The 13,749-nt window shown below is 37.6% G+C and overlaps 1 protein-coding gene across 3 annotated transcripts in view; it reads right to left on the minus strand.

Annotated features, from left to right (window-relative positions):
- Window positions 1-13,749, minus strand: part of LOC116722304 (netrin-G1-like) — a 67,378-nt gene that overhangs the window by 47,737 nt on the left and 5,892 nt on the right. For all 3 annotated transcript variants that reach the window (XM_032566536.1, XM_032566537.1, XM_032566535.1), the window contains exon 2: window positions 11,548-12,197. In XM_032566536.1, the coding sequence (XP_032422427.1) occupies window positions 11,548-11,793 (246 nt within the window). In that variant the 5' untranslated portion in view covers window positions 11,794-12,197. The remainder of the gene's footprint in view (window positions 1-11,547; window positions 12,198-13,749) is intronic.

The raw sequence follows: 13,749 nt of genomic DNA on the forward strand, positions 1-13,749 counted from the left end.
TCCCTTTGAGGGTTGCAGCACAGCCAGTCTGGCCTTTTGAAGTGCATCACTTGGCAGTTCAGCCGCACCAAGATGCAGGGCCGTAGCCTTGATTTGGATTCACGGGGCGTCAGCAAACGAGAGGAAACACACTCCACATTAATTAACACCTGGCCTCATTATCTATCCCATGTGGCAGAACTCCATTGGGGTAAATTTAACACCGATTTATTAAGGAAGGTAGCGCTGAGCTTTCATTAGTATATGCACTTAATTATGTGCATGAAATGTCTTTCTTGATGCTTGAAGCCCTGAATCAAAGACATTTTGTATGCGTGCATTTGTTGTCACTGTGGGAATGTCACCTGTGTTTTCCCTCTTTATTTTTGTGAGAGTGAACCAACACAATTTGTGTGGGCTTTGCTGCATATGGGCTTAAACTTCCCTTTTTGTGAGCATCAAATAACAAATCTCATTATTATAACATTATTAAAAAAAATTTCAACATCTGGATGTGTAAAAGACTTAGCTGCTACCAAAACTTCACCAAGAGTTTGAACAAGACAATTAATTTGTCAACTGCATCTCAGATTGAAAATGTAACTAAAATCCATCATTATGTAATGAGTCAAAACACATCTGGTCTTCTAACAGCAGACATGCAGCCACTTACTCCAGGAGGGATTTTATAACACACATGTGTAAGAGAAACTTCAATTGTCTTCGGTCAATTTCTTGCCATTTTGTGAGGTTTGCTCCACATAATTCACTGGATAGACAATTATATAATGAATTATTACATTTTTATGTGACTGTTAAGATATCCTGCACAGAAAACTTGCCATGTAGATATCTGTGTTTAAAAGAAGGACATCTCTGCTGGTTATGAGCATTTAATTCTGCTGAGTATACAGTTGTGCTGGATCATAAGTCTAAATGTTATTAGCGTCAACCTGGGCTAAAAATATGCATTCCGGAGTACACAACAGTATAAAAGTGGTGAAGTGGGCTTTTGAGTGTTTGGCTCTGAATATGTATAAGTCTAGCTATGCCTAGCAGTTATACACATATAGACTCTAGTCAATTTTATTCAAAGAACAAGAGTTTATGTATGAACTAAAGCTTAATTTTGAAGTCACATAAATTCTTTATCACATTTTCTTCAAAACTGAAATCCCTCTACCAGTTCATCCATGATCTATATCCACTTATCTTTGCAGGGTCACAAGGTTTCTCTCTAGCGGTTAATGGGTGTGAGGATTGGTAAACCCTGTACAGGTCGCCCTTTCCGTTACAGGGCAAATCTTTGCAGGGGACATAGTTACATGTGCATCCATGTAACCATGGATATAATGCATGTAACCATGGATGCACAAAAACATACATAGGGGAATTTTAGAGAACCAGTTAACCTAATGGTGATGTTTTTGGGCTATAAAAAGAAGCTCGAAAACAAACATGCAACGTGCAAATTTCATGCAGAAAAACCATGAGCTGAAATTCAAATTTACGATCTTCCTGCTGCAAGGTAAGAATACATGTTGCCAGGGCCATGTTGGCCCCTGGCAACTGAGCCGGAGAGACGTTGAGAGTAACAGTGAAAGAGAGACTAATGAAGTGTATGATGCTGAATCTGTTCAATTCTAACACTGAAGAGGACAACTTTAGTGGTTTTACTGTGCTTAAGAAAGATAAAGATAGTGATCATTGACTTTTCCCGGTAGAGGTTGCATTAAAAAAATATTTTCCAGGCGTGCCGTGGTGGTGTAGTGGTTAGCGCGACCCGTATTTGGAGGCCTTCAGTCCTCGACGCGGCCGTCGCGGGTTCGACTCCCGGACCCGACGATATTTGCCGCATGTCTTCCCCCCTCTCCTTCCTTGTTTCCTGTCAGCCTACTGTCATTTAAAGGACAGTAGAGCCCACAAAAGACCCCCTGGAGGGGTGAAAAAGTATTTTCCATGTTTGACCATTTTTTCTTAAACAATTATGAAAAATCTAAAGGCTATTTTGATGGATTACAAGTCACACAACTGCCCACTTGATGCAGATGTGCAAAAACTTTCAACTATATGTACAGAGTGCATAGAAGAGTTGACTAAGTTCCGTCAATAAAGAAAATTCCCATCTCAGCTAAATGCCTCTCGCTATTCGGGAGCTAAAAGTGTGTTGAAGAGTTATGAACAGGATGATTTTGAGCATGGGATTTCCTTCCGTTGCCCCTCATTCTGAGAGTTATGACTTATTATTCAATATGAAAAATGTTCCCTGATTTCCAAACTTTGGCTGAACTTGCATTTGTAATTTCAGTCTACAGTGCGACAGCCGATTGAGGATTCAGCCTCCAGATCAACATCAAAACATTGAGACGTTTCATTACACACAAGCGGGTTCGTGTCCATGTTCATAATTTAAGTGTGATAATTTCATTTCATTGCTTATATGGAAATACTGGGGCTACCGTCACCGACTTTAGTCAGGTGTAGAAAAAAAATGACCCAGCCATTATAATAAAAAGGAGCTTACTCGCTCCTCACTCAGAAGCACACTAATTTTCACATCCTACATCCAAGAAGACACACGGATATCAATGCATTATAAACAAAACACATACTTCATAGAACCTAATTTACTTAAAATGTGGCTCCTTTAATCATATTTGGACAAAGATCAAATGTATTTTTAAACTTACCTACATATGAGACACATTAAGCGGCAGCCTATGAAAGTGACTGCAGGCAGATAAAGTTTATGAGAAGACCATCTCTAATATGTATCCACAAAACAACTATTTATGCACAGAACAAGACACAGTAAGAGCCATTAACTGAAGAATATACATATGACATGTCACTTTACAATAAATGGAAGTGCAAAGTCCATTTATTTCTGACTGTTTTTACAAAAATCTTTGTACTTGGTAACTAAGATGTTTGCAACAAGCTTAGTTTCTGATTGATTTTCTCAGTTTCATTACGATTCGGCCCTATAGTTTAAAACTAAATCAAAATCTAAGCATAATCCATCTGTCATCCCAGTATGCATTCAATCTAACGACGTACTAAAGAGCAGCCTCTAAATCAATGCAATATCGATTGTGAGTTAGTTTCATTTAAGCACCTTCGAATCACACAGAAATGTTTCACTGGATCTGAGCGAATTGTCATTCAGCAGAAAACCAGAGGACACCCGCTCCGTTCTGAGCCGTTTGAGATGCAAGGGTCATCTCAAATAAATTGATAGGAACTGGGATGAAATTGAGAGAGTGAAAGAAAGAAAAGCATGAGAACGAAATTGCGGCATTGTTCGTCAAGGCGCCAGCTCACAGTGTGTCAACTCGTCCTCCATCTTTTCAATCTGCATAGTTATTAGTCTTTTTATTAATTTGAAATGCCAAAGTGAGGAATAAAGCATTGCTGAAATGTCACCCATTCACTGAGAATGATAAAATCACACCATCACCTCTTTTGGTAACGAACATTCTTCCTTAGCTGTGTTTTCATCCCAAGCTCTCTGGCTTCTCTCCCTTCTGAAGCGCAGCCTCTTTCACTCTTTCTCAGAGATCAATATGGCCTGACAGCATGATGGCTGGGTTTCCTAAGGGTAGGTGGGTCGCAAGAGTTGCCTGTCATCTTGCTACTATTTCTCTCTGTCAAGTCTTGCTCTTTTGACTTAGTGCATGAGTAGAGCAAAAATATTAAAAATATATTACAAATCAGTCCAGATTTTTGACCTTGGATTTTACAGTAAACATGAAATGTTAACATGCTTTATACCCGATGACTAGTTTTCTATTTTATTATTGTAATGTATTGTGTGTTCTCTGATATAATTTTTGCAAAATAACTCCAATTTTATTTCCTCAAAAAATGTCTCAGAAGCACACCCAATGGACAGTAAATCTATCTCTGCAGATAAAAAGAGACATTAGGAACTCCAGGTCTATATATCTAAAACAACTAATCCAAACACCTTCTAAATGGACTTTACAGACACAAATGGAGTTTAAACCAGAGAAAAGGGTTGGAAGTATTGTCGAGACAATGGCTATGAATGCAGAATGCTATCCCCCCCAAATAGATTTCCAAGTAGATTTAGGTCTTTACTTTGATTATGCTGGTCTAATCCATTAATGTGCTTTGAGTTAAATCATCAAAATACTTAACATTTTACAGTGAGAAAGCAACTTGTAAATCGAACAAATAAACATTTCGTAAAATTTACCTAAAAAAAATAAATCGATAAAGCACATACTAATAATGTGGTAATGCGAACAGATTCTCGGTGAGGAAACATGCATTTAAATCTTAATCTTTCTTTAAAAGGTCTTTATGTCGAAGCCCAAAGTCTATCACTTTCTTTTATATCTCCATGCATAATTCATCTTTCTTTGTATTTACAACCGTCCAAGAATTAACCTGTCACAGATCCCAGAAAAGAAATGTCGGCATATCTCTATCTGTCAACTGCTCACCTCATATAGAGCAGCGAACCCCGACGTGTTCAAACAAGACTTGGATATTATGCATCATCAGCTGACAGAAAACAAGAAAGTGGGAAATTAAAAAGCCAAGAGACAAAGAAGGTGGCAGCAAGTGAAAGAATAAATGATGATTCTCCCCCCCCCCCATCCTGGAGCCAGGGGACATGTTGCATGTCATCTCGGTGTCTTGGTACGCAGTGGTGCGGTGATGATGTGCTGGGCAGGGCCAGTTCACAACAGAGTCAAGGGCACTAAGGTGACGGCAAGTTAAACGCTCCAACTGTTCCTTGTCTCCAAACAAATACATGGATGAGTGAATCTCCCAGTGAGGAGAAAGGGTGCAGGGATCAAAGAGGGGCAATGACAGTTCCGCATTTAACCTCTGACCTGTTTGACATTTCAGCAGCATGAGGTAAACACACAGGTCATCATATAGATGCTCACACTAGCTTGAGGTAAAATCTGTGAAAGATTACAGTGCCCTGGAAAAATATTTATACCTGTTAAACTTTTCACATTTTGTCGTGTTACAACCTAAAAAACAAATATATTTCATTTGTTTGTTTTTTTGTTGTTGACCAAATTAGTGCATAACTGTTAGGTGAACGTAAAATAATGAAAGGTGTGCCAAATACAATCTCAAGTCCATTGACGTTGGTCTCTACCAGCTTTAATTATTCAAAGACCAAAATTTTTGCCCATTCTCAAATTGAACTTTTTTGGTTATGAAGTAGCCAAAGGATATTAATAATTTTGCAAGGTACTGCAAACTCTAAAAATTAAAGTAGTTTCATGTATAAATTTATATAAAAGGGGAAATGAATTAGCTGGGGAGCAATTTTCGACAGAACTATGGTTTCTAAACAAGAGAGCTTGACGAATGTGACCAATCCTTCCATTTATTATCATCTGAGCAAATTAGTCAACCCGTCTCCTGAAAATTATTTTCTTACGCAATAAAGAAGCAATAACAGTGCAGTACTGGTTTGAGCTGGAAAGTCAATTTCTGTGTATTTCTTTCTTTTAAGCCCTGCTCTGATTCTCTCCGACAAGGATTTGTCATTGTTGCAAGTATTTGGTGTCTAAAAAGTTTTTTGGGTTTCAACTGCCGCACAACTGACTCATAGCCAGAAATAGAAGTTCAAGGGAGATGCAGTCTTCGCTGCTGGGGTTTTCAAAGAAAATTTAAAATAGTTGACATCTTCAAAAACTGAGAACATGATTGAAATTTTCTGAGACAAGTGTGATAAAAATCAATCTAAAGGGAAAATGAAACCACTGTGACAATCTACATTGTGTTCTACGGAGGTACACAAATCTTCAAAACCAAAATCTGGTGCACTGGTGCAGTCAGAACCACCTGGAGCTTGGCAATGATGGTTGACCTCCGGAAAACACACCCCTCACTGCCTTCCTTAACCTTCCTCAACAACACTAGCTGCACTCCCACTGACCTGAAAATGGCACAAATTGAAATTATGAAAATAAATTAGCATAATGAAAACACAGCAATAAACAAAAAAACATTTTTCAATAAAAAGTTTTTTTGTGCTACAATGAGATGGTATTTCAGCTGTATTGAAATCGTTTTATCACAAAACTTCAATGGAAACACCTATTTGCATCACCTTGCTTTGGAAAGAAACTGTGATAAGCAACATATGAAACAGCAATTTGTTTCCATGGCAAAATGTAACTGGCAGAGCTCATACATAATATACATTCTGCAAATTTAGAATTTCTGTCAGCAAAGCTTCCAACCATTTTCTATGGTTCATAATCTATCTGTGCCTCTAAAGTCTATTTGGAAGATGCTAACATTAGTTGTTGTTGACATGTAAGACAAAGACTGAAAGTTCATAATGACTCGTGGTATTGTCAGAGATGAGTCGTCTGCACAGAGAGCCAGTAATGTGTCGTCTCCATGGAGCTTAGGGGGCTCTCATTTCGCCTTTACATCTACAGATACAGCATTAGATGTTGGAGTGAATTGGCAGCTACATCTCTTCTCATCTATTCTCAAATAAGTGTGTAAAGTTTGAATGAATTATAGGAATTTATTTGGTTTCATCCAGAGTAGCTGCCATAAGCATGATTACTTATACAGCCTTAGCAATGTTTACACAACTCCCAGTCAATGCCAGTCAATGTCGCAGTGAGTTATGGAAAATACATGGGAGGATGATGCTTGACTTTCAGCTCTCATTCATTCATTCATTCATTCATTCATTCATTCATTCATTCATTCATTCATTCATTCATTCAAGTTTCACAACTATAATGCAGGAAGGAACCAATGTGATAGCTGCTTTGCCTATATGCATCCATGTGTGTCTAATTAGACTTTTGTTAATAATGACCATTTAAATATCTATTTTAATTACTTGCGACAAAATGATGATGAATAAAATGATAAATTACATTTAACAGAAAAGTTGAAAAATGCTTAGAACACCCAATTTATTGGGTGCTTTTTAGTTATGTTGTATTTTTGAGCTATGGACTGTATAGATCAGATGCGCAGCAGTGCAGATCAAAAATATATTGTTATTACAGGTACTGTATGAGGGGTTTATGCAGTTGAGGAGAACAAGTATTATGAACTGTGGCTGACGGCCTTCATCTGAAAAAATGAGCAAATAAACAAATCAAATAGGTTTTCGAATGGAGATTAATTGTCTTCGACCCTGCTCTCTTAGTGTTCATCTTAAGTTAGTACACAAAGTACCCTTAATATATGTTTAGTGTTTTATATAGTTTTTAGAACATTACACTGTAAACTCTGTGCCTTGCAAAAAGTGCATCTCCGTTCACTCAGTATCCATAGTGTTATGAGGGAACATGTTCATGTGGCTAATAATCATAGACTAAGCTCCTTCAGCCAACTCTTCTCCTTCCAGACATGATTTGAGATCTTATGGGTTCTGTTTCTGCTCTGAACAACACAAGTCCCAAACTCCTACTTTTATAAGTGCCAATGAAATAAAAAGCAACAAAAATCATCAGCCTTATGTTGAATTAAAAATAAAATCACTTTGTATTTGCAACTTAGTGATCAGCAGAAAGAGCTAATTTGCATGCTTCTCTCATGTCTAACATTGGTCACTTTCCATTGGTGGTCCCTCATCCTAGAGGGGCCACCAATGGATAAGGCCACTGGTGCCTGTCTGACTGTGTGCCAGCAAAGTATGGAAACAAATTAAACACACAACATCCTTTTAAGCCAATCCATAATGCTTTGTTCCTAATCATCCGATCAATGATAATTTCAAATCCATATAAGCTGTAGAATTAGTCAATCATCTTGTCTTCTTTACATTCGATAGAATAAAAAAAATGTTCCTTGCATATCTTAGTTTTATATTTTCTGAATAGAGAATGCCACATTGTGTCCTTATTGAACAATTTGTTCATCTGAATGAATCATTTGAGTGACCGAACTGCCGCAAATCACCAACTGATTTGTTCATTTCTCAGTTCAGATGAGGTCAGCACGAGAATGCCGAGCAAGTGGAAGTTTTGCGTTCTGAGAATGTATGAAAAGGAATGTCGCACATTGATGCATTTGGCTGACATTGTTGACACAAAGAAAAAAACGTTTCTGGGTTGAAATTCTGGCCTTTCTTTATGAACTTGGCTTGTCCTCCTTGTTCATGCATGAATTCTTACCAGGTACTCAGGCTTTCAGCCAAAGTCCAAATGTATGTACTTATATTTAGGCTAGTTGAAATAATACCGCATTAGAGAAACATTTTAGTCATTTAGAAAATATTTCTGAGCACTATGTATTTTAGTTATGCATGCTATTATTTTATAATGCACTACTTAACTACTTAAAAATGTAAAACATCTAAAATTATGTTTTTTATGACTAAACAACCTCTAAGCAAATGATGTTGAAGATTCTGACTCTTACCCTGACCTTCTCTGATGCATTACTGAGATATATTTTTTATCTTGACCTATCACTTATTTTTGTCATTCTATGAAAATGCATTTCTTTCTTTTTCCATCCAAACGTTATTTTATTTGAGATATTTTTATATTATAAAATGGGCTGCAAACCTGAAGAGTCAGAAATACAGACGAAATTACCAACCATTACCCACTAATCCTCAGCCAACCCAGAATAATAAGGAAAGCACACACAGACATTCTCAAATAGTATTTTTGACACAAGCAATAAAATAACAAAAATCTGAATTCTTGCTGAATATTTTCACAATGTATTGCACAAACAGCTGATGCAATATCACGTAATTACCTCCTTGTGTTTTTACTAAGTGATGCAAGAGATTTTACCATAATACATTTATATTGATTAGAATAACCAGTTAAAAATGTAATGCCTCGCAAAAGTATTCACACCCCTTGAACATTTTTGCATTTTTTCACATTACAGCCACAAACTTTAGGTGGGATTTTTTTGTATGTAAAACTCCAAGTGGTGCCTGTGCTCAGCCTCCCTGACGCCATACTTTGTATATCCATCTTCCACTGAAAATACGGCTGTAAGGCTCTAAGCATATGTTCATTTACTTATCATGACCATATGACATGGAATAGAACAAAAAACATCAAATAAGCAGCAGCAGAAAAAATTGCAATGAAAACCCAGCACCACTAAGAGTAGTAAAATCACTACATTATTTTAGCACATTTTGCTCAAGTCAAATAGAATTACACACAGAAAATAAAACTTCCACCTATTCTTCTTGGGTAATGTATGTGAAGAGTAATCTTCAATTTGGCCATTGATTCTCATTTGTCTGGACTTTGGCTAATCTACTCTGACACTTAAATAATGTTTAAACAATTGCTTTGTATCTCAAGCTATATTAGAGGATCTACTGGCGAACCTCTAAAGTTTTCTGCTGCGTTCGACAGTCTTTTTTTTTTTAAAGCAGTCCTGAACTTAGTTCAATTTGGTATCCTATTCTCTCAAGACTAACTTCCCTTTACCTCCTCAAGAAAAGCATCCTCAGAGCATGATGTTACTTAGAGGTATCAGAGTAAAGGGGTGTAAATGCAAATGCATGTCACATTATTCTGGATTGTATGTGCTAAATGCAAAAATCTTGTACCTTTTTCTTTAATCTTCACCGTTATGCACTGTTTTTGTTATTAAACTATCTGACTAATTAGTTTACTGCACATACACAACAGTACCTTAACAAAATAAATGAAACAATGTCATAATTGTGATCACCAAAAATTTGGAAAAAAAAAATAAGAAAAAGGAGAAAGAAAATTGTTCTAAAAGCCTCCAGCTGGATGAGTAAAATTAGGAGGAAAAGGTCTTCATAAACTTGGCAACGGTATTCAGCTCTGTTTTGCTCATCCTGCTCCTTGTGTTGTGTTAATGTTGCACATTCAGATAAATTTACAGGGATGATGAAGGTTACACAGCTTGTTTTGACACAAGGCTCCAAAGAATATCACACATGAATATACCAGACTAACTCCTTTTTCATCCTACGGTGGCATTAAATGTCTCAATGCCATCTGGTGTAGCGAAAATAAAAAATAAAAAGTTTCACTTTTAAGGAAGACCATCCTAATTGGTAAATGTTTACTTGCTGCAGCTCTCGGTGGGCAGGCACACAGCTTTTAATGAGTCACTAAAGCCTATGGGCTCTTTAAGCTTACTTTAAGTGTGTTTCCAAACAAACTCAACCCGGGGATGAACTGTTGATAATGGCTTGTAAGGGCCGAAACACAGCACTGAGTGATCAAGCACGCACACAAGTACAATTACCCTTTTCCTACTGTTGTGTGTGTGTTTTAGGAGTTCTCACTTTGTAAGATCCATTTTCCAACAAATACTGCATTGTGAGGACCCATTATGGGGCAGAAAGCCCGAGACTTTTAAAGAGAAGTTCTATTTTTGGATTAGGGTTTGGGTTTAGAACTGAAATGGGAATTGAGTTTAGAGTATGTGAAGGGTCAGGGTCAGGGTTAAGATATAGGAATGACTGAAAAATGAATGGAGGCCAATGTTGAGTCCTTGTGAAGTTAGAAAAATATACTGTATGTGTGCATGTCTGTACACAGTTTTGTTTGATGTTAATGTGTGTCTTATAATATAATTCCATTCCCTGTTATTCCCTGTATGCTCTGGAAAACAATCATTGGTAAGAGACTTCTAAGCATCTGGAGAGTCAGACCTGTCGTTGGAAGTAACAAAATCACCTGCAATATCCTGAAAATGAATCTGGAAATTCAAAGACAGTACGCTCTAAATTGTGTAATATGTTGGTTCATCAAAGAGTAACCTCCAAGTTATGAAATGTAACTTAAACATTTCAAGAAAGTAACCCCTTATTTCAGCAACGTAATCTGTAACATTTGGAAAGTCTCCTTCAGGAAAGTAAGCCCCAAACATGGATGAGAACGTCTAAGTTTGGGAAAAGACCAGGTTATAAGTCACCTCCTCAGTGGCAAAAAGAAACCCGTAAGAGGTTGAGTAACCTCTAAGTTAAAAAAAAGGCATACCAAAAACTTTTGCAGGAGTCTCTTTTACGTTCCTGCAGCGCTTCCTCTAATTTCCATAAAATTATATGTTGCAGGTAATAAAATCCAACTGTGTAAATTCAGCCAGAATGTAATACAACTGATTGGAAATAGAGAAAATATAAATCCTAAGTAAAGTTTGACACAAAACAAATCAAAATCAAGTATTTAATATAAACATACATTGTAAAATTTTCTATTAACAGCTATGTGAATACATTGTGAGTTTACAGTTTCAACTTATGTATTTATGCTTATGTTTGCTTACTGTGCTTGAAGTTATATCGAAGACTTCCTCTAAATTGGGGTCACTTACATCTGTCAGTATTTGCCAATTTATCTGAACTCATCTTTAATCTGTGTTTACGCATGCGGAAACATGTGCATGTGTGAGCTCCGGCTGCTCTTAGAACTTGTTTCCTATTGCTCACCGGGTCTATACACATTAATCTCTGCCTCTACGGCACCATATTGCCTCATAGGCTCCGCTCTCTATCCCTGACCCAATATGCTGTGTGATCCTGCCTACAGCCTCATTTGTCTCCATCAGGGGACAAGCGAGGTTACGACTCACCAAAGCGCAGTACGTCTCAGGCGGATCTCCACACGTGATGTTTGGGGGGTCGAGGGCCACTCGCAGGTACTTTGTCATGTCGGTGGCTTCTGGCTGACAGGCCATGTAGTCCCATGCCAGGCCCTCCTCTGTATAGATCTGGGACTTGCACACGTCATAGTGTCCCCAGGCTGCAGGGTAATGTTGCATAGCATGTGTCACACTGGTGCACACAGCCTGCAGGGTGAGTAATATAGGCCAAAACATTGCTGATCTTTTTCTTTGTGGCTTTTTTAGAATTCCTCTTCTAAGTTTTTTGTCTTTAAAGCTGCAACTGCCTTTTTGTTGTACCACAGGGAAGGTTCTAAATCACTTGAGGGTCTGAATGGTGCGATGAAGCATTTCGGAACAGTGGAAGCATCTTGAACTTGTGTGTGAGCAGATTCAGGCAACTATTAGCGTCCACGTCGTTATTCTGGCTTTGATTGGCAGCACATCTGACTGGCTGATGAGATGTGCCAACAAGTGAGCTTTCTCAACAGTGCTGATCACTCATGAAAAGGTCAGCAATCGGTCAGATGTGATGTTTAAAGAGGAGCAACACTTCTCATATGCCAGCAGATTCTGATCTTGATTCCCCGTCAACTGCGGTGTTTTCCACTGGCAGCATCCTAAAAGACAGGAGAAGAAAAAAAGACAGTTGGAAAATGTTAGCACACTAAAATACGACAAACATAAAATCCTCATTGCCTATAGGGTAGTAAAACACAATGCAAGGTTCTTCTGTCTGTATGTAAAGCTCAGTAATGACCATGTCGAAACCACTGCATACAATTTAAATCAAACTTGCTCCGTAAAGCATAATCTCCATAAGATTTTCATACAAAAAGCCTTATTTCCATGTGTCAAGTCCCTGAATTTAAGTTATAGCTTTTTCCGACTCCTTCGACACCCTTTGTGCAGAGCAACATCTGTCTAAGCCCCGTTAGATGCATTTGGGATGCATTAAAGTAAAACAGTGAGACAGAAATGGTTTATTTGAGGTATTGTATGTTTCTCACAGCTTTCACAAGCCATCAGTCAGATGATGTAACTCATCAGGCAAAGGTGACTCGCAGCAGTCTTCAGAGACCTTATAACCTTAACATAAAGAGTATATCAAAAAGAACAAATGCCTCTGAAATAGGAGATTTGGATTAGTGGAGTTATCCTCAGGGTCGTTTTGCTGTAAGGAAAATAAGTTCTATAAATTTCGTGCCAAAAACATTTATAATTTTAGTAGCTTATTTTTGTACAGAGAAATTTAGATGCAAATTTTATTTTCATTTGGAAAAAAATCTAATGTTAAAAAAATAACAGTTTTCAACAAAGACACTAACTGTTGGCACATGTGACATCTATTTAAAAAGCTAAACTTGTCCATATCTAATGTTAGAACAAAAATTAACATGGTAAGCAATGCTGCCTGAAGACCTGATGTTCCTGTCATCATGCCATGAAAGGACAGTGAGATGGCTATGAAAATCTCTATCAAGGGCAAACACATAGCAACATAGCCATAGCAACAAATAGATGCGATCTGCATTCAATCTAGTTGTATAGAAAGCATCCCAGAAAAAAAAAAATAATAATAATTCTGCCCTACCTTTTGGTATTTGGTCAGATGAGACCAAGATTAAGCATTTTTGGCAACAAAGACTCCAGGTTGGTTAGCATGAAACAAAGAATGAAGATGTGGAAAAGTAGCTTATGACCTTCTGCCCACTGTAGTTGGGAATGTGTTAGACTAGGAGTCTGTCAGACCTAAATCCTAAATGAAACTTGTGTGATATGCTGAAAGAACGAAAAATCGGTGAGAACCCAAAACTCCGGATGATGTAGTGACATTGTGCATAGAAAAATAATAAAAGCATCCCACTGTGCTCCAACCTTAATAAAAGACTAAGAGTGGTTTGCACAAGGAGATGGTAAAAAGTAGTAATAGCAGCAGTATCAATAATCATGCCACCAGAGATTTTGTTAAAACAATAATTCATCAGTTATCTTCGCCGACTGAATATATGTAATCTGATTAAAGATTGGGTTGGAAAAACTAATAGGAGATCATTTCATTTTAAGGCCCATTCCATATCTTTCCAGGGGTGCCAACAAATGGGTCAGCAAAAAATGTTTCCGTCCTGCGAGAAAACAAACTTTTGCCCTGGTCTCAAGTCTTTCAGAGCA

The sequence above is a fragment of the Xiphophorus hellerii genome, chromosome 6 (genome assembly GCF_003331165.1).
Source record: "Xiphophorus hellerii strain 12219 chromosome 6, Xiphophorus_hellerii-4.1, whole genome shotgun sequence".
In the NCBI taxonomy this organism is placed as follows: Eukaryota; Metazoa; Chordata; class Actinopteri; order Cyprinodontiformes; family Poeciliidae; genus Xiphophorus; species Xiphophorus hellerii.